The sequence below is a fragment of the Mauremys reevesii genome, linkage group 16 (genome assembly GCF_016161935.1).
Source record: "Mauremys reevesii isolate NIE-2019 linkage group 16, ASM1616193v1, whole genome shotgun sequence".
NCBI lineage: Eukaryota > Metazoa > Chordata > Testudines > Geoemydidae > Mauremys > Mauremys reevesii.
In genome coordinates this window covers 7,387,019-7,412,687 of record NC_052638.1, presented here as the reverse complement: position 1 = coordinate 7,412,687, position 25,669 = coordinate 7,387,019, and the positions used below count along the sequence as shown (strand labels likewise).

At 42.3% G+C, this 25,669-nt stretch overlaps 1 protein-coding gene across 13 annotated transcripts in view; it reads right to left on the bottom strand.

The window, feature by feature from the left end:
• The window catches only part of LOC120384334 (diacylglycerol O-acyltransferase 1-like), a 41,700-nt gene that overhangs the window by 15,149 nt on the left and 882 nt on the right, over positions 1-25,669 (bottom strand). For 6 of the 13 annotated variants that reach the window (XM_039502881.1, XM_039502879.1, XM_039502882.1 and 3 more), the window contains exons 2-11: positions 21,688-21,808; positions 16,246-16,333; positions 15,117-15,157; positions 13,242-13,327; positions 9,265-9,317; positions 8,651-8,756; positions 5,822-5,947; positions 4,095-4,178; positions 1,535-1,638; positions 436-474 (exon numbers count right to left, since the gene is read on the bottom strand). In XM_039502881.1, the coding sequence (XP_039358815.1) occupies positions 436-474; positions 1,535-1,638; positions 4,095-4,178; positions 5,822-5,947; positions 8,651-8,756; positions 9,265-9,317; positions 13,242-13,327; positions 15,117-15,157; positions 16,246-16,333; positions 21,688-21,808 (848 nt within the window). Of the gene's footprint in view, positions 1-435; positions 475-1,534; positions 1,639-4,094; positions 4,179-5,821; positions 5,948-8,650; positions 8,757-9,264; positions 9,318-13,241; positions 13,328-15,116; positions 15,158-16,245; positions 16,334-21,687; positions 21,846-24,745; positions 24,837-24,886; positions 25,006-25,669 lie in introns of those variants that run through there. The other 7 variants (XM_039502890.1, XM_039502892.1, XM_039502891.1 and 4 more) reach the window with 7 other exon arrangements.

Genomic DNA, 25,669 nt, shown 5'->3' with positions numbered 1-25,669 from the left:
GCACAGCTATGTCAGTCAGGGGTGACGGAGACACAGCTATGCCAACAGAAGAGTGCTAACATCGGCACAGCTAACATCGGCCAGGGACGTGGTGTACCTACAGCAGCAGCAAAACTCCTTCTGTCTGTGGACACTGCATCCATGCTATGCTGGCAGAGGTGCTGTAGCGTAGACATAGCCTCAGTCTAAGCAGATAAAGATAGGAATCTAAATGATTGAGCTATTTCCAAATTGTGTGAGTATTAAGGTAGATGCAGCAAAGAATCCTGTGGCATTAAGGTAGATGCAGGGGCTTATTTTGACAGTAAAGAAAATGAAGTGGTAAAGGTCAGACCTAAATAGCTTATAGCATTAAGGGGGAATATGTGGTTCACAGAGTCCTCATTATCCATGGTAGCTGAATCCCTGGGGTTTAACCTCAGACAAAAAACATACCTGCTGTATTAGCCCCAGCATGAGATGAAAGAGAAAAATCTGCAAAGAAAACAACAAAAGAAGATGTTGGAACCTTAATTCCCTTAGGCTGAGTTGACCGTATCCTGGGTCATCACTGCAAAATCTCCAGTCTATCTTGTATTCAAATACCATAACCGCCCCAGCATCTTCAAGTACAACTGACACTAAAATATCTCGTGCTGCAGCCTTCTAGTGAAGATCTAGTGAATGGCATGCTTCCCAGCATATTATTCAATCTAATACAAGATGTCAAACATCCACATCTTCAAAATACAAGGATTCATCTCGTCATCTGCATTTTCATGTATTTCCTGCATTAACTGACCAAAGATCAGCTGATCTGATGGACTAGTGGCAATGCAATGAGTTATACATGGAGGGTCCATGTTTGGATGCTACGTTTGATCCTTTGCTCTTTGTGTTGGTTGGAGACAGGAGAGTTCCAGAGACCTCTCACCAGTTTCAGTGACCCCAATGGCCAACACTTTACAGGCTGTAAAAGGAACCTTTAGCATAAGACTTGCTACGGCACAGGGCTCTAAGTGGCAACATGGGGCATCAAGAGGGCTCCCCTCTAGAGACAATCTATGAAAGCCAAACCCCATTTCTCATTTGAGTGTTCTAAAGACGGGGATGGCAATTCAAAATGGATTTGTGAAAAATGGACATTTTTGCAAAAATGTCAATAAAAAAATCTGAAATTTGTGTTAATTTGATGACATTTCACACCACAAGTACAGCACAACGTGCCTCAATGAAGCTAAAAGAGGCTTCAGGTAGCACTGCTGGCTGTTGCGTTTTTAGGATGCATTCGGGATGGCAGACCAAGAGCTGGAAGGATGTCCTAGGACATTCTTCTAGCCTTCCAGGGACTGAAGGGCCTAAGAAAATCTTTTTAACACAGCAGAAATGGCTTACCTGTGTTTGTAAAATATAATGGGAAAATCATGCCTGGCTCAGAACTGTCACATTCAGCCTCCAGGGTAACATGCAATGTGCAACCTCAAGGTCTGATACATTCACTGTGATAGTGGGAGCAGAGAAGCAGACAGGTTTAAATGCAATGCCTTGTTCTCACCATTTCAATGAATCTCCTAATGATATAGCCTTGCCGGCAATTCTTTTGTCTTGGGAAATTCAGCTGGTAGCAAAGCGTGGGGGCTAGCAGGAAGTAATACAGATCTTGGGGAAGAAGAAAAATAACAGGTTTTTTAAAAAAAAATCACCTTTCATGGCAAATCGACTTTAGAATTCAGAATATCTACACAATTTGGACCATATTTATTTTTATTGTGAGGTACTGTGATTTCAACCAATACAGGCTTTGTCTGAAAGCTAATGTTGCTAGATGGAACTGGGAAAGAGATGGAGGTTGCCACATTGTTGGAGACATGATATTCCAATCATAACCAGAACCAGGGAGTATCTTGATGCCATCACTTTGGGTACCCAATAAACCGTAGGAATGCACAAATGAACATGTGTAATTCCAATGACAGATAATCTACGGCTAGATCCTGACCTATGCTACATGCATAACTTCAATGTAAATAAAAGTCACTAAAGAAGAAGTGGGTGGATGACTTAGCTCACAGTAGGTGTAGACATACCCACAGCTGGCCCATGCCAGCTGACATGGGCTCGCGGGGCTTGGGTAAGGGACTTTTAATTAGAGTGTAGACATGCAGGCTTGGGATGGAAAACAGGCTCTAGGATCCTGTGAGGTTGGAGGGTCCCAGAGCTCAGGCTGCAGCCCAAGCCCAAACCGCTACACTGCAATTAAACAGCCCCTTAGCTCAAGCCCTGCAAGCCTGAGTCTGCTGACACAGGCCAGCCACAGGTGTAGACACACCCCCTGACAGCTAAACTGTGACATGAAGCAGCAGCCTGAGATGCGGGTGGTGCTGAGTCACTCCATCCCACAACATGCAGTGCAGGAATTCCCGGGTGATACAGTGCCTTCTGGAGACTCACTGCTCTTAGAGGGCAATGGCCATGCCTCCTCTCCACCCCCAGAGACAGATTTGGCAGCCCAAACAACCCAAACAGTCCTTATGCTCAGCGAAGCATGAGGACTGCAACTGTGGCCGGCCTCTGCATGGGGGCTCTGTGAAGGGAGAAGTTCCTTGCATTCCCTCCACCCTTACACGTGTGCAGGGGACAGAACAATCTTGCCCTAAAAGGGACTGAAAGGTTCATTAAAAAATTCTCATTTGATGATGTTTGCTTTTAGCATTTATGAATGTATTCATTTTGGGTGAAACCCTGGCCCATTGAAACCAGTGGGAGTTTCCTACTGACTTCAATAGGGTCAGGATGTCACCCTTTATCTTGTGTGACTATACCACACAGTCATAGTAGGGCTAAGCTGGAAGAGCGAGATTGCTGCACAGTGTGCTCCATAATAGCTAAATTTTGCTACATTTGTCAACCAATTTGACTGTGACTGTATTAAGCTATCACTGCTCATCACAAAACGCTTTGGGATGGGTGAGGCTGCTGTGCTCATATAACATCTCACATTTGGAAGCTTGCATGGAGCTCAATCAGAATTCAACAGCTACAAAACACAAATCATGCAGAGACATGGCAGAACTGGCAACACAGCAAAGAGAACTCCTTGAACTAAAGACGTTCTCTTATGAGGACATTATCTCTTGAACAGTAGGTAAAATAGCATTAGAATAATAGAATCCTAGCAATGTAGGGCTGGAAGGGACCTTGAGAGGTCATCTGGTCCACCCCCCTCTGCTGAAGTAAACCTAGAACCTCCCTGACAGGTGTTAATCTAACCTGTTCTTAAAAGCCTCCAGTGACAAGGATTCCACAAGCTCCTCGGGAAGCCTATTCCAGTTCTGACAGAGCTGTGCAATGTTCATGCACACTTAAAGACAGTTAATTTTTCATAGAAGCAATGACTAGAACGCAGGCTAAATGGCGGTGCTGTAAGATGTGCCCCATACTTTCAAACTAAAGGCCAAGATTTTATAAAATGAGTGGCTAATATTAAGCTCCTAAAATCATACTGAAGCCCCTAAATAAAAGGCCTGATTTTCAAAAGTGCTGAACCCCCAACAGCTCCCACTAAGACAAGGTGGGGATATCTTTTGAAGGCACCAGTGCCAGTTAGGCAGCTAATAAAAAAATCACAAACATGATTTAAAAAGTAGTTCCAGGTACTACATCTGCCCTGAATGCAACTAGCCATTTTTGTGGCTTTACAAATATAGTTTCCATTTAAAACATTCTCCCCATCACACAAACACTGTTGCCCTGTGAAAGACTCACAAACAACAGACTGTACAAGGGGAACTGTGAAATTGACTATACCTAAAGTGCTGCCAAATATACAAAGTAAACTAAAACAAAAACCCAGATGTTGTTTACTCTGTTCTCCTCCACTTACAGTTGTCTTAAGTGGATTTGTAACAGTGGCAGGCAAAGTATTTTCAGCCAGAAGTGTGATTTTTAAGGTACAATGTTCTTTTAAGAAGAGCTATTATAAATGCAATTTTTGTTCATCTGGTTATCAAGGTAAAGCTGCTAGGTTTCCACCAGCTAAACGATTTCAGCTGCTGCAAATACAGTGAAGACTGATGACGATGAAGAGGTAACTGCTGCAGTAGTGGAAATGTTACCTTTTACTTTCAGGTTCATTGGGTACATGATCTGCTTTGACTGTCCTCTTTCATTCCGTCTGGACTGATGGGCTGAAGGATCTGCTGTTAACAAAAGGTGTAAGATCTATCATATGGTTTCAAGTGAATCAAAGGTCACGAATGACTTTATATAACAAGCTGGGACTGAAGCCACAGAGCTCAACTTTTACATAGTTCAAGGAGGTGACACCAACACCAACTTTCTGTCTAGTTTTGACTTCATGCTAATCACTGGGTGCATAGTTTCCAACACTTTGGGTCAAGGGTTAACTTTTCTTCTCTCTTTCTAAGCACTTCAGTAGCCCCCATCCCCATAATATCTGAACACCTATTATCCCCATTGTACAGCTGGGGCACTGAGAGGCCATCCCCTGTGTCACACAGGAAGTCTATGGCAAAGCAGAGATTTGAACCTTGGTCTCCTGAGTATCAGACTAGCACCTTAACCATTGGACCGTTCTTCCTCTTTTTTACAAAGAGAACCACATCTTTATGAAAAAGAAACCATCTCATGAACACGTCTCCTGTGGTTCACGACTGCGTGAGCTACTTCCACTTCCTTTTGTGATCACACGGACCACTGCCCTTCCCCTCTGGGATTATGTGCATCATCTGCTATTGGTTGGGGCCTTCCCCCCCCCCCCCCAAAAGAGGAGCCTAGAAGAGACAAGCAAGAGGCTAGAGTAGGTAAGACTCTAAGCAGGTAGGAGCTTATGGTGGGATTTTCACATGAGCTCGGCGTTGCCCGAACTCTTAGCCCATTGAAGTCAATGGTAGAGAGGAATTTAAACCATTGTTATCAATCTACTCCCAGTTACAGCTATGTCTTCACTGCCAAAAAGGTGTGTTTTTACACCAAGACAGCTAGCTCCAGATAAAGACCCCAACCCTGCTGGTGACTCATGTGGGAGTCAATATGGGTCCACAGGATGAAATTTCTACTTTTTCTATTGTTTTTTAAAACCTAGGAAATTACACTAAAAAAACCTCTGTTAAATGATCATTACGGTTTGCAAAGCCAAGCGCTCAAAAGTTAGGAAACGTCAGAATTCAGGTTGCCAGTGCAACCTTAATTCATCATCCTTGTGCGTCTGCATTAATGACATGATCACATTCTATCTTTTCCATAGGACCGCCGCCTCATTCAGTGCACAGGAGAGAGGCTGAGTTATTACTGCTGGTTCACCAGACCAGGAGAATCCAATTTGCTCCCAACCAAGAGCATCAAAGGGGTCAGAATGTCTTTCGGAGGCAGAGGAGAACTAGGGCTAGGGGAGAATGCTAGGAACAAGCGAAGGTCACGAGAAAGTGTAGGCTGAGGAGTAAGCATGGTTGTTACTTAAGTTAGCAATAAAGGCAAACCCTAGGGAGGGGTGAATGTAGACATTAACCTACTGAGTGCACACTGTTCTGAGAGCAGGGTGAGACTCTGCCTGTTCATAAACACCGAGGCCCTGTTCCTGTTCCCACCGAATTCAGTGCTGCCAGATCTAGCCCGTATAGAGCACTTTATATCCTTTATCAAATATTAATGAGTGAATCCTTACAATAACCGTGTGAGATAACAGATGCCTCAACGAAAGCACATTGACAAATATTTTGGACAGAGAGATTTTCCATCAATAGATCCGGAAGCTGAGACCAGGAAATTGTACGTTCTTTTCGTTGCCTACTGATAGCGACAGGAGGGTTCAGAATTTGCTGACCTTGCATTCTGGAAGTTCCTCTGACCGGTCTGGGGGTTCCCTCCCTATACCAGCGATTCACCTGATAGTAGGAGAACAGTTTCAGGGCAATGATGATATACACAAACATGGTCAGCAACCCTCCAGCTAAGAAACAAGAGAGAAAATAACCTGTTGTGGTAGTTCCAGGTTCAGTTGATCTTTTCTTCTCAAACACACAGACTTAGTACAGCGATGTTGTCTTTGCTAATTAGATAAAGGATATCAGTCTATCTATGCAGCCTGCCTAATGCCTCCATAAAATAGATTTGCAAACCAATTCCTTCTCATGACAACGAGGTGCCCAATGACACTTGACTGCTTGAGTGTCCTTTAAATCTATACACACCTAGGGACCAATTTTCTGCTGGCGCCGACTTTGGCAGAGAGCCCTGGCAGCAGATATTCTGCCTAGAGAGGTTGTCACAAAGCCCACAAGAGCCAACGCAGCCCCAAAGGTGGGCAGCCCTTGGCCAGGGAGAGGGCATGGCAAGTCAGCCAAGAGATGTCCTGGCTCAGTACATCGCCACTAAAGCCTCTGCCAGAGAGGCTCCAAGAGACCCCTAGAGATTAAAACTGCTGGACGGCACCAGTGGCCACACTGCCAGCTCTCCCCCACTGGCAAGCCCCGCTATAGCAAAAGGGGCCTTGCTCCTATAGAGAAACACAGTGTAATCCGCACTGCCCTGGGAGGGTGGATCAATCCTTAAACCAGGCAAAGCTGTGAACCAGGAGGTTGGTAACAGAAGTGACCATTGAAAAGAAAGCATATGTCAGCGTGTTACCACACAGCTCTCTCTAGATTTAGTATAGGAAATAACTGCTGTACCTGTGACTTTTTAATGGCAAACAATGTAAGTAGTTAAAATCATAAAGCATGGCAGAGAAAGCCTCTTTACATATGGTTTAATATGGTTTCCTTCTCCCTAGCGATGTAGCCATATCATATTAGTTACATTAGATGATGGTGTTACATCGCTAATCCGCATACCACAAAACTAAGGGCAGGTCTATACTTACCTGCCGGGTCGACGCGTAGCGTTCGACTTCTCGGAGTTCGAACTATCGCGTCTAATCTAGACGCGATAGTTCGAACTCCGAACGCGCTCCCGTCGACTCTGGAACTCCACCACCATGAACGGCGGTGGCGGAGTCGACGGGGGAGCCGCGGACTTCGATCCCGCGGTGTCTGGACGGGTGAGTACTTCGAACTAAGGTAGTTCGACTTCAGCTACGCTATTCGCATAGCTGAAGTCGCGTACCTTAGTTCGACCCCCCACCCTAGTGTACACCAGGCCTAAGTGACACTCCAAATGAAAGAAGTACCATTTTGAGAGACCTTCTTTATTTATTGTCACTCATCAGTTCACTGGATTGAATTAACACTATCACTCACCTCACACATTTACCCTCAAAAATCTGAATACAGATTTTTTGTTTGTTTGGTGTATTATTAAACAGAGCATGCAAGACATGAAAGTGTCATGGCATACTAATAGTGTTGGGAGTTATGGGTAGGAGTTCACTTGGCTGTGACATCTGGAGTTTCCAATGATTTACTATTTGTTTCAGCAGATGGAGCTATTGCTATTGCATTACTATACATACCCAATGTGTTCAAAGAAAAAAGTACTTTTTCTGCTTCGTTATTTGTTGAAAGAATTGCCAACTACATCCAGGCAAATTATAAACAATATGAGAGTTTAGCAAATTGGTTAACCTGCTATGTACATTCAGTGCCCAAGTTTCAGAACTCTAGGTTCACTAGTGCGCACACAGGTAGCATTTTGTAATGATCACATAAGTGCATATGCAAACTGGGTGACTGCACACTCAAATGACTAGCTGTGCATTGAACTGGTCATTTGCACCACAAATTAGGTTCACATTTTTGTATGTCCATTTGCAGGCCTCTGGGTCCCAAACTTAGGCCTTTATGTAATTCCTTCCGGTGTGTCTGTAAACAGCAGCTTTCACCTTGATAATCAGCCATCTCCTTCAGACAGATTACCGCACTGAAGTCACAATCCAGTGTTTTAAAACATCACAGGTCACTACAATGGAAGTGACCTGGTGCCAGACTGGGACACTGAAGGATACATTTGCCAGAATGAGCAAGTTTTTATAAAGAAGACATATTTATGCACAGGTGTATTGGGAAAAGGAATATAAACAAGTACTCAAAAATTGAATATACATTTCCTAAAATATATTTTAAAAATATATCTCCTTGTGGGAGCAGTGCTTTAAATTAGAATTTGGGATAGGTGGCCTAATAATCTATTGTACAAGCATCTATGTATTATACGAGGCTATAGACCAACAAAGGTTTCTGTTAACATCATAAACTTTGAGAGAGGAGAACTGGGACTTCCGACTCCTCTTAGTACGCAGACTTATTACCATCATCCCTGACAGAAGCTAGACACATGTACAAAGGGACCAGGGAACAGAACACTTGGAACAGAAGGATAGAATATCTTGAAGAATTGTCTTTTTATATTCTGCATGCCAAACAAGTCAGATGAGTATGCATGCACATTACTAAGAACTTCGAGATGTCAAAGTCAGAATTTGAATGCCTGTTGTTCTGTGGCACTGTTCAGAGACCACATGATACTGACTTACCAAGTCTGCCCTATACACTTTTAAATACTTTGTCATATTGAATCTTATAAACAATCTATTGTGGCCAGCAGCCCTTCCCTTCTCCTCCCACCTGAAGACAAACACATCTGTTGTGTGACAAACTGCACATTACATTATAGCGCTGGCCATAAGTACCTCTACCATAAAGCAAGCGTCTCTCACCTGGAGTTATGGCTTGCATTCTATAAACCATCACAGCTGGGAATGTTACCAGTAAAAAGAGGTTAGCTGACTGCAACACCAAACCAATGCTTTCAGAGCCACGAACCTACAAAGGATAATAATGTTATAGCATAACCAGTGATTCTTTAGTCTTATCACTAAAGCGTTTTTTAAATCAGGATGTTTTTGGTGACTTTACTGCTCATGAAAGTGCTGGACAGAAAGGAAAACTAGGAATGTTACAAGCTTCCTCCATATACCTCTACCAAAGACCACCCATCTTAGCCTCCAAGATATATTTCAACTCCAGTCTCCGACTCAAAGACTGAGAATTGTGCCAACTGTGTGGTAGTTTAGGACTGATAAAAAGCTAGCTAGACTGAGGACACATAATTCATTTTACTGGTGACCAAATCTAAATTTGACTCTTGATCTCCAAAGCTGAAATGCACGAGTGCATTAAACCGTACTACTTTGCTACTAATGTTCTTTACAATCAATAATGGCTTATGGGTATTTGACTTCTCCCAGTAGATCCATAACAAGAAGTGTTCAGTCAGAAATATCGTTACAGAGAGCAAGCACAATGCATAGCAAACAACCAGTTCACCTACCTTTCTTAAATACCTTTCTATAAAAACTGCAGGAAGTGCAAACAAAACAGAGGCTGAAAGGAAGAAAAATAATAAAACATCAGGAAATAAATCTGTATCAAACACATCAGATGTGGTCTCCTCACCTCAAAAAAGATATTCTAGCACTAGAAAAGGTTCAGAAAAGAGCAACTAAAATGATTAGGGGTTTAGAGAGGGTCCCATATGAGGAAAGATTAAAGAGGCTAGGACTCTTCAGTTTGGAAAAGAGAAGACTAAGGGGGGACATGATAGAGGTATATAAAATCATGAGTGATGTTGAGAAAGTGGATTAGGAAAAGTTATTTACTTATTCCCATAATACAAGAACTAGGGGTCACCAAATGAAATTAATAGGCAGCAGGTTTAAAACAAATAAAAGGAAGTTTTTCTTCACGCAGCGCACAGTCAACTTGTGGAACTCCTTACCTGAGGAGGTTGTGAAGGCTAGGACTATAACAATGTTTAAAAGGGGTCTGGATAAATTCATGGTGGCTAAGTCCATAAATGGCTATTAGCCAGGATAGGTAAGAATGGTGTCCCTAGCCTCTGTTCGTCAGAGGATGGAGATGGATGGCAGGAGAGAGATCACTTGATCATTGCCTGTTAGGTTCACTCCCTCAGGGGCACCTGGCATTGGCCACTGTCGGTAGACAGATACTGGGCTAGATGGACCTTTGGTCTGACCCGGTACGGCCTTTCTTATGTTCTTATCTATGGTAAGTAAGTTCACGGGTAGGACTTAACTGGTGGGCAGTGATACGTTCTACTAGAACTTCTCTGGAGATCTACAAGTTGCAGCAGAATGGACACTTTCATTTTTTAAAATGATGTTTCTAGCCCTTCTGGTTGTGAATATGCTGTTCTGAATGTGATCCAATACCAAGATGACACTTCAGACAGAATGAAATCATAGCTCCCAGGACTAAATGCTAAACTCTGCTCCACAGAAGTGGAAGGCCCTAAACACACTGTGGAACAACTGTGGTTCCCTGCAAGGATAGGGACAGCATACAGTGGAATGTGGTGTGACAGAACTCATGTAGAAGAATGGCATAGAGCAGCAGCTCCTATAGGGACAGCTTTGAACATTAGCCTGCTAAACCCAGGGTTGTGAGCTCAAGCCTTGAGGGGACCATTTAGGGATATGGGGCAAAATAATCTGTGAGGGACAGTACTTCAGTCCTGCTAGTGAAGGCAGAGAGCTGGACTCAATGATCTTTCAGGGTCCCTTCCAGTTATATTTTTTGGGGGGAGGGATAGTTCAGTGGTTTGAGCATTGGCCTGCTAAACCCAGGGTTGCGAGCTCAAGCCTTGAAGGGGCCCTTTAGGGATTTGGGACAAAAATCTGTCTGGGGATTGGTCCTGATTTGAGCAGGGGGTTGGACTAGATGACCTCCTGAGGTCCCTTCCAACCCTGAGATTCTATGGACAGTTCTAAACTGCTCACTTAGGAAGGCATATGGGTCCCAGTTGTTATTAAAGCACATGGGCAACTGAAGTGGCTATGCAGCTGCTCAGCATCAACCAGCTGGATTGGGGAAGGGAAAATGTCTTTTTCTACAACCCCTCTTAGATCTTTTGTCCAAAACTGGACTTTGCATGAGGTGTTTCAACAGTTAGTGCCAAGAGGGGTGTGAGCTGTTCTCATTCATCTCAAGGAGATGTTAACTTTGATACCTGACAAGAACAGTTTAAATTCAATACAGTTAACTATTTTACAGCTAATAATGTTAGGAGAAACATCCACTGATTCTTGTTTTGAGGACAGAGTCTGAGCAGAATATCATCACTTCCTCACCCTTGAGTAAATATATGAACATAAGAACGGCCATACTGGGTCAGACCAATGGTCCATCTAGCCTAGTATCCTGTCTTCCGACAATGGTCAATTCCAGGTGCTTCAGAGGGAATGAACAGAACAGGGAATCATCAAGTGATCCATCCCCTGTCGCCCATTCCCAGCTTCTGGCAAACAGAGGCTAGGAACAGCATTCCTGCCCATCCTGGCTAATAGCCATTGATGCACCTATCCTCCATGAACTTATCTAGTTCTTTTTTTTAACCCTGTTATAGTCTTGGCCTTCACAACATCCTCTGGCAAGGAGTTCCACAGGTTGAGTGTGTGTTATATGAAAAAATATAATGAAGCTGAAGGGAAAATGTAAAACAACAAGCACCATATGGTTAAATTTTTAGTGCCATATGTGGGGAATGAGATGTGCAGTTCTCATTAATAACAAGGAGCTGAGTATCTCTTTTCCTGTCCTGGTCAGTGAAAACCACCACCAACACTTACAGCCAAAATCCACTTGAATTCCATGCTGTTTTCAGCAGTATCCTGCTGGAGGGTGGGGTAATTGTATCAGATCTTTATTTTCAGAACTGATTTAGATTTTTTAGATGATTAGCAATTTTAAAACAGCTCACTATTTCTGCGTATCTGCACTTGCTGGGAAAAAGGAAGCAAACTGCTCTGTAAATCAGGAAGGTTTAAGATATATAGCCATTCTGAAGTTAATAGGAACTGTGCATGCACAGTAGCTGCAGAATCAGATCAATTGTACTAACTACTGACCTCACTCACATTAGGGGACATCAGAGCTTTGATTCTGATGGAATGATAATTAAACTTGGTACCATAACGGGGCTGGTCACAGACTGTGGAACAAACTGCCCCAGGAATCAAAGACCATCACAAACCTCCCCACCTTCTGCTCCACGTACAAGGTGCACTCCTCTGACCTGCCTTCTCTAACACTAACACAGAACAGCATAGACATTTAAAAACACAAACAAAACCCTACCAAAACAAAGCACTCCATTGCACACACAAATCTCCCCTAGGGGAGAGAGAGAACAAATCACATGTGATAGATATTAGTCACATTGCTTAATGCACCACTGGAAGGCACTCAGGCCACAACGCTTTGCTGGCATAACTATGTAGGCCAGGGATGTGAAAAGGTGTGATCCCTGATCAATATAGCTGTCCTGGCAAAGCCGCTAATGCAGAAGTAGTTATACCGGCAAAAGTGCACTTTTGGGGGACTCGTACTCTCACCCTCACCTGTATTTTGCTCCGGGGCCTGAAAAAAAACACACTGTCAAAAGCGCAGGTTATAAGCTACGACCATCCTAGCAGCACTTTGCCTGTATAATGCTCAGCACAGCTATACCAACAAAGCATTCCTAGTGTAGACCTGGCTTCAGACACTATGGTGATGAGGGCAACAGGCTAATCACTAGAATAGAACAGAAACTCTTCCTCTGAAGCCTCTCTCCTAGAGGCTAAAATTCATAATAGGTGTAAATGGATTCAACTCTGCTTTCTCCAGTGGAGTTACACAGATCATAGGATCTCAGGGTTGGAAGGGACCTCGGGAGATCATCTAGTCCAACCCACTGCTCAAAGCAGGACAAATCCCCAGTTTTTTGTTTTTTTTAACCCCAGATCCCTAAATGGCCCCCTCAAGGACTAACCTCACAGCCCTGGATTTAGCAGGCTAATGCTCAAACCACTGAGCTATCCCAGCTCCCAGCTACTTATACCATTGGTCTATTTGGCCGTGAGACTTCATTGCTAGGAGACAGATTTTTAACGCCTTGTTTTAGGAAAATCCAAGTCTCAAAGCATCACTCATAATAATTGAGCTAGGTTCATCCTTGGTTTGGCATTATCACTGAATGTGCTTTTGTTTGATTTAATTAACACTGCTCATAAATATGGAAATATGCAAAAAAAGAGAAAACCAGAAGCTACACTGCCTCTCCTACCAGGGATTTAAACCCTGCCAAAAATCCACATCTGAGTTTGTATGATAAAGCTAGACACTGCTTGTGATCCAGAAAAGTGCAGAGAAAATACATGTTATAGAAATATTTCATGGGATGCCGTTAAATTCAAAAGTGACACCATTAAGTATTCAGCAAATGATATTTGCACACTGTCATCTTACCAGCAATGAGATATACTGCTGGCCACTTATAGGGGTCTTTCAGGAAAACTGAGATTATCTTTACAGGGTCAAATAGCAGTCCATATCTGAGAGAGAAAAACAGTGAGGTGGTGCAGAAACGCTATGGTTTGATACTTAGAACCATGGATACTACATTTCTACCTAATTGTCAAACTAAGAAAAGATGCTTGTGTCATTTCTCCTACTCGCTCCCCGAGACCCTGAATCCCCAAACCTCTCCCAACTGTAGTTGTTCAAAATGGAGAGCATGATTCCCCCAACTTTTGGGTTTGAGGACTGAAATCCAATTCCCCTGTATTCTCTCTCTGCTCCTGCAGACACTACAATTTATCACCACCCAGGGGTTCCACCAGAGGGAGCAGTTGTAAAATTTTAGCGGGAGTTCTGCAGGAGCCTTGCAAGTGGCATGTGCCCAGAAGATGCATTCAATCAGCACACATTCCCTGGCACTCCGGCCCTGCCCCCTCACTAGCCAGTCTTGCCCATTTGCTAGGATGCACTGACAGGTTCGGAGTCTCCTAAAGAAGTGGAGATTGTGCTGCTTCACTTCTCTTCAGATGGATCTGTTAGTTGGTTTCCCTGATTTACATTCCCCCTTTCCTAGGTTAATAGTTTTTCCAAATACAGTAGAACCCTGATTTTATGAACGGCCAATTATAGGAACCTTTTTTTTTGCTGCCAAATGTGACTTCAATCCCTCAGCCAATGTTCAAGCGGTTGTCTGGCAGCGAAGAAAGGCAGTTCCCTCAAAGAAAAATCAGGCATGCTGTATACATGTGTTACCATTCATTAAGGACACTCACTGAACAATGACTACATTCACGTATGCAGTGTACTTACTGTAATTTTCAGATTTCAATTTTATTAAATTTTCGGTTCCCAATTAGTTCATAAAATAAGGGTCCTACAGTAATACAAAATATCCTTGCTGAGCTGGTTCTGATAGTAATCATATTATAAGGGGCCAAATTCTCAGAGGGTGTACATTGGTGTAGATCCATTGACTTCAATTGATTTGCACCAATTAGCCCCAGCTGAAGATATGGTCTTACCCTTCTGTAGCATCTTTCTCTCCAAAGGATCCCAAAATATTACACAAATTATGGACAAGATTCTGCGGTGGGCACCCTTCAGCTTGGAGGCAGCATAGGGTCTACATGGCAGATGAACACATGAGGAATTCTCTCTGTGTCATCCTTTGAGAGGATGCTGCATGCGCTACACAATATGATTCGGGACAGCCCCTACACAGGGAGTCAGTAAAGCAAATTCTGTGCATCCTTCCTCATTCTTGGACACTGGAAAAAGGGTGGAACACAGTCTGGTCCTATAACCAGACAGCAGCCCAGAAATGCAGCTACTTTGGCAGTGGAAGGTAGCAATCAAGTGGACAAAGGATGCACAGCATGACTGGGGGATGCCCAGGAATTTTGGTGAAGGACAGCAGGGCAAACCTGTACTCGGCTGAAACATACCATGGGATTGTTAATGTTCAGGCAGAGCAAACAGGTTTCTGAGGACTAAATTATTTAGTAAACATCATGGAACTTAACTTATTCACCACTGAAGGATGAAGGGCTGAGTTAATCATGCTGGGATCTGAAACCATGGTTAGAGAATCTAGGTATTTTGAAATCTGAAGCTTAGACCACTATGCCATCCTGTCCAGCAAACAATTGTGGGACACCGTCACAGTGTTCAGGGGAAAATTTGATGCAGTTGTTTCTTTTCCTGTTGTTTACTGATTAATCACAGAATGACTCCAGTCAATATACGCCTACTCCCCCTCCAACTGAGAATTCAAGTTCCCCAGAACTGTGAAACACGGCTTTTCTTTTTTGGTGACATACTTACCTGATGAAATTCTCCAGGCTCATGTGAACATGTGTGAGGACCTAGAGTAAAGAAACAAACACAGTTCACCAGAGTTCTACACAAAAACACATTTAAAATATCAGCATTCGGATTAGCTGGAAACGGCTTGCCTCTAGTCTGCAAGAACTAATTTCCTTTACATAAACCAAAAAGTTGATAACAAATGCATTATTTTGGCTTCCTTTGATTAGAATAAGCCAGAGTAGCTCAGAAGAAGCTGATGGGTCTATTCAGAATAGTCAAGTTTATGTAAGAGAATAGCCTCTTTTTTCCCAAACTGCTCGCCAACTCCAATTTCTTAAATTTGACATTTGTTTTATTCTGCTTGACAAAAACCCACAATCTATTCAATAGATCCCAGGGAAGACAACAGATCTTATTCTTCTCTCCTAAGGTGTAAGTCAGGAGTCACTCCCCATAATGGAGTTACATCTGTGCATAGCTGGTGTGGGAAGAGAATCAGTTTCAATTATAGTACAAGAAGCCTGCTGTGGGAGGTGACAAATTTCAGGGAGGGAGAGTGTTGTTTAATGATGAATATGGAGGAAAGGACTGATTGCTTTGCTCAGCTGGCTGAGCAAGGCTTGCTTTCCCTCTCTAGGAAGAAGAGAAGTCCTCTCTCTAAAACAAACAAAACAAATATATTGCATTGGGCTCTCCATGGCATTACACCAGATTTACACCAACAAAATTCCATTGACTTCAGGGGTCTGAAACTATGGGGAATCACGCCGATTCACTGGGATCTATTAGAGAAATATGCTGACCCACAGGGCTTCCTGTTGTATCAACCTCTCCCTGAAGGAAAAATGCATTTACCCACCATTTTTCCACAATTCTAAGCTGCAGGTACTTGCAAAGAGTTAGTGATATACATAAAGGAACACAAAGAGAATGGAAAGTTACTGACTTGGTACAACAAAGAAGTGACACCTGCTGGCTCTAAATTTAGGAGCCGAGACAAGAAATACCAAACATTTTTGTAAGTATTACCAAGTAAATAATGAAAGGTTTAATCTATTCAGCACCTCCCTGTAAAGGTTTAAACTCAGAAACACTAATCAAACATCTATTATCGATCTAAGTTACTTGGTGATTTTCCACTTACCAATAGGACTACAGACCAGTTAAAAATGCCTTGAAAATTGTTGAATCCACTCCCATACGATAATAGGGATTCGCACAACACATGACAGCTAAGAAAAAAAGAAATGAAGAATTACTGTAATGCTTCCATTTTCATTTTTATTGAAAATTTAGTTTTCAATAGAAACTGTAGTATCTGAAAGACAAATATATTCTCACTTTAATTTTCCTCTTCAGTGGCTTCTTAGAAAACTTTGAAATTAAGAGCTTGTCTACATGAACAGTTAATTCGTGGCATGCTGGATTGGGTGTAAATCTACCCTGTTCTAGCCTCCTACATGCTAAGCGTCCATGTGGACCCTACTGACGTCCGCTAACAGTTCAGTTGTGCAGTATGCTGCGCTGAAACAGGAGTAGATTAAAGTGTACTGGGGAACTTTTAGTGCATAGTAGCAGGGTCCACACGGACTCTTAGTGCACAGCAGGCTAGTGCAGGGTAGATGTATACGCAGCTTGCCATGAACTACATAGAATCATAGAATATCAGGGTTGGAAAAGACATCAGGAGGTCATCTAGTCCAACTCCCTGCTCAAAGCAGGACCAGCACCAACTAAATCATCCCAGACAGGGCTTTGTCAAGCTGGGCTTTAAAAACCTCTAAGGATGGAGATCCCACCACCTCCCTAGGGAACCCATTCCAGTGCTTCACCACCCTCCTAGTGAAATAGTGTTTCCTAATATCCAACCTAGACCTCTCCCCACTGCAACTTGAGACTATTGCTCCTTGTTCTGTCATCCGCCACCACTGAGAACAGCCGAGCTCCATCCTCTTTGGAACTCGGTAGTTGAAGGCTGCTATGAAATCCCACCTCACTCTTCTCTTCTGCAGACTAAACAAGCCCAGTTTCCTCAGCTTCTCCTCGTAAGTCATGTGCCCCAGCCTCCTAATAATTTTCACTGCCCTCTGCTGGACTCTCTCCAGTTTGTCCTCATCCCTTCTGTAGTTGGGGGACCAAAAATGGACGCAATATTCCAGGTGTGGCCTCACCAGTGCGGAATAGAGGGGAATAATCACTTCCCTCGATCTGCTGGCAATGCCCCTACTTATACAGCCCAAAATGCAGTTAGCCTTCTTGGCAACAAGGGAACACTGCTGACTCATATCCAGCTTCTCATCCACTGTAATCCCCAGGTCTTTTTTTGCAGAACTGCTGCTTAGCCAGTCAGTCCCCAGCCTGTAGCGGTGCCTGGGATTCTTCCTTCCTATGTAGGCAAGTCCTAATCTTATAGGCCAACCATAGAAGGCAATAATGTCATAGGGTGGTAGTGTGGCCTAGAAGACCCCACCCTAGACTAGAATTCAGAAGACCTGGCTTGTTTCACTAGCTGTAAAATGTGTTCCTCTTTTGTCAGGGAAAAGTGCTTGGGGATCTAGGGGATGACAAGCCTTAATCATTATTAATGGACCTTGCAGGTGTCCAGAAAGCAGCAGAAAGGCTGTTATTCTCACCCAGGCTCCAGCAGTGACTCCTAGCCTTGCTTTCTTCTTTTTCTCCAAGAAATGAATTAGCTGCTAAATTGCTCAAGGAGGGACAGATTCTGCAATGTTTATTCATGCGAAGCAGCACTCACTCCCACAGGTAATCCCACGGAAGCCGATGGAACTACTTCCACAAGTACTGTCAGTCCTACTCAACATATGGGTTGCAAAATCTGGCACAGAGGATACAATATGGCTGGTCGCTACAACTATGCTACCCTCATCATCAGCCTAACAGGCTGAATAAGAAACACAAGTTGTTCCTATCAACAAATGTTCCAGTAAGGAAAGAAATGGGTTTAACCAATATTTGGAACAGTTTCAGGTTGAAGGATAATGACAGTAACATAACTTCAAAGCACCCTTGACAAACACTAAGGCCCTGATCTTCAAAACTGTGCATGGCTAAAGCTACGTTTTAGTCACAGGTATTTTTAGTAAAAGTCGTGGACAGGTCACAGACAGTAAACAAAAATTCATGGCCCGTGACCTGTCCATGACCCCTGACTAAATCTTGGGAGTGCCGCGGGTGCTCGCGGAGGAGGGGTGCCCAGGGGGTGGGCTGCAGGTGCTCAGGGGGGCTGCTCTGCTCGGGGGGCATTGTGGATGCTGGGAGGGTGCCGGGGGTGCCATGGGTGCATGGGGGGTAGCCCGGGGAGCGCTGCGGGTGCTGCAGCCTGGGGGGGGTGTGCTGCACGGGCAGTGCCTGCGGGCGGAGGCAGCGCACAGAGCTAGGAGCTGAGGGAGGTACCTGTTGCTGCAGGAGCCCCCCTGCAAGGTAAGTGCCACCCAGAGCCCTCACCCCCTCCCGTGCCCCAGCCCCCTCCAACTCCCAAACTCCTCCTGCTGCTGCTGGGAGACAGTGGGGCCTGAAACTTCCCCAGCAGTGGCCGGTGCAACTGGCCCAGGAGCTGCCTGAGCTGCTCGGGCAGCCCCAGAGCCAGCCGCAAGGGCTGCTGCAGAAGTCATGGAGGTCATGAAAAGTCACGGAATCTGTGACTTCCGTGACCTCCATGACAAACTCGCAACCTCATGCATACTCCTAACAGACATGAGCATTACCTGTGCACACAATTACCCCTATTCCATGCATTATGATACAGGGTGAAATCCTGGCCTGGAGATTTGGGATTCCAGATCTTGGGGATATAGATTAATACCAAGAGAAATGGGATACTGCCTGCTTTTCCCCCAGTTTCACTACCATAAGATCAGGTGATTCGTTTGCCCCATAACAGCCAGTATTTACTGCTGCAACACTTTACTCTCCTCTTCTCACCTATAACCTTTATGGTAAAATGGACTTTCACCTTCTCTGTTTTCAGTGTCCTATCCTCGATTCCCCACTCCCCTTGCTTTTTGTATTCCACCTCCTCTGTCCTTATTGTTGTTTCATATCTTCCCATCATCTCCTTTCCTTTGCCCCTAGTTTCCCCGGTCTCCTCTTTGCCCTCTACCTAGCTTAGGTTCTTATATTTTTATCTTCGTTCATCTCATTAATGGGTCTGATCCTTCTCTCAAACCACTGTATACCATTGTAACTCCATGTGACTTCAACAGGATCACTCCTAATTTATACTGACGCTCACGTATTATGGAATTATAATTAATTCCACAATGCATAAGCAGGATCACTTATGCAATAGACCATTCCCTTTCCTTCAACAAAGCCAATCAATTATAATCTGGTTTGCTGTTCAAGGCTGATTATACACATTTTTGAATGCTGGAACCTGCTGAAGACTCCCTCTCAGAAGCTCTGCGATAAATCCCAGTATGGTATCTCTCTGATCATGGAAGGGCAAACTATACAAAAGGAGGGACATGACCTGGCAGCTGAATTCCAACATTTCTTACAGTGCATACAGAGACACAATGCTCAGGCCTGGTCTACACTTAACAGTTAGGTTCACATACCTGTGGTGCTCAGCGGTGTGAAAAATTCACATTGCTGAGCGCCATTGCTATGCCAACCTAACCCACAGTGTAGACATGTCTAGGATGACGGAAACATTCTTCCATTGACCTAGCTACTGCCACTGGGAGAGGTAGGTCACCTAAAGCAATGAAAAAAACTAGGGCTGTTGATTAATCACAGTTAACTCACGCAATGAACTCAAAAAAATTCATTGCAATAAAAAAAATTAATTGCAATTAAGCAGTTTTAAATCGCACTGTTAAACAAAAGAATCCCACTTGAAATGTATTAAATATTTTGGATGTTTTTCTACATTTTCAAATAAATTGATTTCAATTACAACACAGAATACAAAGTGTACAGTGCTCACTTTATATTATTTTATTACAAATATTTGCACTGTAAAATTGATAAACAAAATAAATAATATTTTTCAATTCACCTCACAGAAGTACCACAGTGCAATCTCTTTATTATGACAGTGCAACTTACAAATGTAGATTTTTCTTTGGTTACATAACCGCACTCAGAAACAAAACAATGTAAAACTTTAGAGCCTACAAGTCCATTCAGTCCTACTTCTTGTTCAGCCAATCACCAAGAGAAACAAGTTTGTTTACATTTATGGGAGATAATGTTACCAGCTTCTTATTTACAATGTCACCTGACAGTGAGAACAAGCATTCGTATGGCACTTTTGTAGCCGGCATTGCAAGGTATTTATGTGCCAGATATGCTAAACATTCATATGCCCCTTCATACTTTGGCCACCATTCCAGAGGACATGCTTCCATATTGATGACACTTGTTAAAAAAATAATGTGCTAATTAAATTTGTGCCTGAACTCCTTGGGGGAGAATTGTATGTCTCCTGCTCTGTGTTTTACCTGCATCCTGCCACATATTTCAAGTTATAGCAGTCTCAGATGATGACCCAGCATGTTGTTCATTTTAAGAATACTTTCACTGCAGATTTGACAAAACACAAAGAAATGTGAGATTTCTACAGACAGCTACAGCACTTGACTCAGGATTTAAGAATCTGAAGTGCCTTCCAAAATCTGTTTGGGACGAGGCATGTTTTCAGAAGTCTTAAAAGAGCAACACTCCGATGCGGAAACTACAGAACCTGAACCACCAAAAAAGAAAATCAACCTTCTGCTGGTGGCATCTAACTCATGATGATGAAAATGAACATGTGTTGGGCTGCACTGCTTTGGATCGTTATTGAGTAGAACCCTTCATCAGCATGGACACATGTCCTCTGGAATGGTGGGTGAAGCATGAAAGGACATGTGAATCTTTAGCGCATCTGGCATGTAAATATCTTGCAACGCCGGCTACAAAAGTGCCACAAGAACGTCTGTTCTCACTTTCAGGTGCCATTGTAAACAAGAAGCGAGCAGCATTATCTCCTGCAAATGTAAACAAACTTGTTTTTCTGAGAGATTGGCTGAACAAGAAGTAAGACTGAGTAGACTTGTAGATTCTAGTTTTACATGGTTTTATTTTTGAATGCAGTTATTTTTTGTACATAGTTCTACATTTGAAAGTTCAACTTTCATGATAGAAAAACTGCACTACAGGACTTGTATTAAATGAATTGAAAAATACTATTTCTTTTATTTTTACAGTGAAAATATAATAAAAAAAGTGAACTCTGTAAACTCTGTATTCTGTGTTGTAATGGAAATCAATATATTTGAAAATGTGGAAAACATACAAAATATTTATATAAATAGTACTCTATTGTTTAACAGCACAATTAATCACTATTTTTTTAATCGTGCGATTAATCACAATTGTTTTAATCACTTGACAGCCCTAAATAAAAACCTTCCGTTGCTGTAGGAAAGGTCTACACTACAGTGGCATAGCTGCAGCACCGCTCCTGTGCCACTTGTAGCACCTGCAATGTAGACACAACCTCAGAGTAATCCTGTAATAAGTATAAGAGTGTTCTTTGAAATTATGTGATTCCTTTATCTTTGTGTTTGCACTGTACCTCAGTCTCTCTGGGTCGTCTTGTCTCACTTCAGTATCATTCATTTCAGGCTGAGGCATCTCGGGATTGATGGAAATATTAATTTTCTTTCTTCTCTTTCCAGACATTTTGATTCCAAACCCTATAAAGAGAGATGACTCCATTTGTACAATCCTGTCTTCTCACAATTTCTGCAAAGTCCATTTTCAGCACAAAGACTTTGTTCCTATGACCCAATTAAACACGGATTTTTTTTTAGTCCAGTCTTGTAAATTAGAATCTTCATCCAAAACTGTCCTTTAAAAAGGACTCTTGACATCTGTTATACCAGCCCTCTGGAAAATGTGCAAGGATGGAAATATTATTCCAAAGTTTCTCTCTCTCATCACAAATCAAGGACAATATTTAAGACTTCTATCTGAAATATACCAACTGTTTTCTGTACAGTGGATGAAAACTTGGAATCTTACTAGGGAGAAAGATAAAATGTTGACCTTTTCATTTTTATGTGAATCTTTTTTCTGGTGTTGGTTTTTGCCCTTCAATTGTGCATTGCATTGTTGCAAAGATTTAATGTACCTGAGACTGTCTAAAACTGATGAAGTATGGGTGTGATATTTGCATACACACGTGCAGATATTCCTTCTGCTCCTTGGTCTGTGTATGTCCTTTCTACTCAGCTAACACACACATCAGGTTCATTTGGATTTTCACAACTTCAGCATACTGGAGTTCACAAAAAACTCTTGTTACTTTTTATCTACCTATGGTTTTTGTATAGCTCCTATTACCATGGTATCTCAGCAATGTATTCTTAGCCAACATTTTGTACTTTAAAAAAAACTTTTGATGACATTTTCCTTGAACAAAATAGATAATACAAGATTTAACAAAGTGTTGCAAATTTGGCTGTTTTAGCAGGTTTGATTTTGATCAAAATACAAGTGTATAAGTTAACACAGTCAAAACAATATCAAACCAGCCTGAAACCAGCTTGAGCAGAAGGCTCCATGGAGAACACGGTGATCATAAGAATGTAGAAGTAATGAAAAAAGTGACATTGACTGGTGAGTTAGTCATGAACTGCAAAATCTCTTCCTTTATTCTTTCTCTTTTTGATATATATGAATTTTTAAAGGGACTACAGATTGAAAATCTTGAAAGATTCAAATGTAGATTTTTAGTTGACAAGTGACAAGATGATAAAAAACAAGTGTTCATGGTTAATAATCACACACTCTTTTTATAATCACAGTTCAGTCTATACATTGCCATTATTATTTTTCCCAGTAAAACAAAGTGGCATACAGAATCCCAACCCTCTGCACAAAAAAGGGTCAGCTGGATGATCCATTCCACAGAGCAGACTCAACTTCCTCGCTCACTCTTGCAACAAGCCGTGACAGATTAAACCAGAATCAAAGGTGGAGGTTGGGGGGAGGTGTGACAGGCTAGGACCCATGTTTCAAAACCTCCCCAAATTTTGCTAATCTGATCCCACAAATATATGAATCTATTTGGGACCATATATTTTGCATGGCTTCAAACCAAGTTTACTCTAAAACTTTGGCTGTGTTCAATTGTAAGAGAGGTACAATTGGAGAGGCTCAAAATCAATGAAAAGTCAATCTCTGACAAATTCAATGGGGGACTAAATATGGACCTAAACTTAAAGCTACATTTCAAAGAGAGGATGAGAGCTGCCATTCTTTCACACTGAATCTGAGGCTGTCAATTTTTAAACCACTAGGGAGAAATGTTGCAATTCATGGATAAATCATCATGAGCCACTGTTCACTAACATGTATTGAAAAAAGTCTCATGATCGCAGTATTCCCTAGGTTGTTCTTCTATTCAGACTTTTTTTCAGATTAGTCTGGTTTTGGCTACATTAATTACCACCCTTCAACTTTAATACTGAACACACTAAAACCAGGATGGAATTTTCAAGAATGTTGATGACAATTAGGCCCCTGACTCCTGCTGAAAGCAGCTTAGTATTTTTCAAAATCCCACCCCACACCTTTGATTCATTCCTCGTCCGTTTGCCAGTATATCTTTGGTTGGAAGGAAACAGAACGAGTTTCAAAAATATCATTCTGCTTAAGTAATCAAATACAGTGGGAACAACCCAAATTGCCATTTCCCCTGGGTGTACCGATGCTCATGTTTCTTCCAAACCTACTCAAAGCTTTGTATGAGCAGAGATTGACAAACATAGCTATAAACCCTGATACAAGAAAAATAAAATCGTTACCAATGATACAAAAGTTCTGTTATTGTATAGATTACTGTGCTTAGTAATAGTACAGGGGTTTTGATGTTTTATTTCTTAACGTGCACAATTAAAGGCAGGACAAACAAGGTTTAATTAAGCAAAGAGAAAAAAATGAATTCCCAAATAAAATGTAAAACATTTTAAAATTTCTAAACAAGCAAGACAAGGACAAAAGAAGTCAAATTCTGCTTTCATTTATACCAGTGTAAGTCTGGAGTGACTCCGGTTAAATTAGTGCAGTTACTCTGGAGTTATACTTGTTTACCCAAGATCAAACTCTGGCCCAAAGACTGTGATTTTAACCTAGCAGCATTATCTCTGGTCTATTGAGTTATAGCACTGAAGTGAATGTGGCATTTGAATTCAAATCCAATATTCTGCCTCCGCATGAAAACAATTTAATAATTAAATCATTGGCATTCAGAGATCATTAAGATCTACTTAAACCTACTTAGCACAGAATTAATTTGTCCAGATTTTCACTATGTTCCTTATTAAGCAAGATGACCCATGTTCCCACTCCAAAGAAAAAAAAGGAATGCCTAACCACATAGATCCAATTCATACTCACTGTGGTCTTCATAGAGTTTGTGGATAGGGCCAGATTCACCCCTTGGGCATAATGGGGTGCAATTTGCAGCTCCCCTGTGCCTGGCAGAGTGGCTGCACTGAAGAAAAGATTCAAACCTCAAATGCAGGCAGTTGTGATATCACAGATGCTCTCCCCTAGCATTCTGATAGGGAAGGAAAGAGAGGCAAGGATGGTTTGTACCACCATGCCCCTTCTCCAGGCTGACTTACTGCTGTCAGCGACCCACTATCTGGGTTGCATCCGTGTGAACCTGTCCCAGTTCTTCTGGTTAGATCCCGTCGGCAAAGGCTTAGCTGAAAAGATGAGCCTAGCATAACATGCTGAAGGTTAACAAATTCAAGATCTGACACCTGCCAGAATGAGGAAGTTCCACAGACAGGGACCTTCCAACGAAGAACTGCCTGCATCAAGATCTTAGACAGTCAGCAAAAACACTCCAGCTGATTTCAGCCATCACAAAGAGATGGCCACACTCTAAAACAGACAAATGCCAAATCACATAGGCCTACGTCCTCAAAGGTACTGAGACACTTCACTACCATGGGAGTGAGGCACCTAAATACCTTTGACATTCTAGGCTAGAGGGCTTTAAGTTAAATTAAAAATAACTTGCATCAGGGAAGCCAGTACAGTTTATGGGATGGAGGTATGTTCTCGTGCCAACCAGCTCCACTGAACAGACCGGCCATCAAATTAGACAGAGCAGTTTAAAGCTTCTGAATTACAGGTCTGTCACATCTTATGCACATTTAACATACGCGAATTCAGCTTTACGCGGTTGGCAAAAACAAAACAAAAAAAAGAGAAAAATAATAATTTAAATACTGTTCCTGTAGTGCGGGCAATTCCGCCCGCCATTACACTCAATGTAATTTTGACTATATGTGGTTTTCGCTATACACACTGACTGCGGAACGTAACCCCAGCGTAAGATGAGACTGACCTGTATATGTTTTTAGTTTTAATTTAAATTCACTAGCGATGAAAAAATGGCCTCATTAAAGTGAATGAGAATTTTGCCAGAATTTCTCCCTAGATTTTAAAAATCTAAACAAACTGTAACTCCTTTGGGGCAGGGACTGTCTTCCTACGTGTCTGTACAGCACGATGAACTCTTTGATGCAACATGTAAT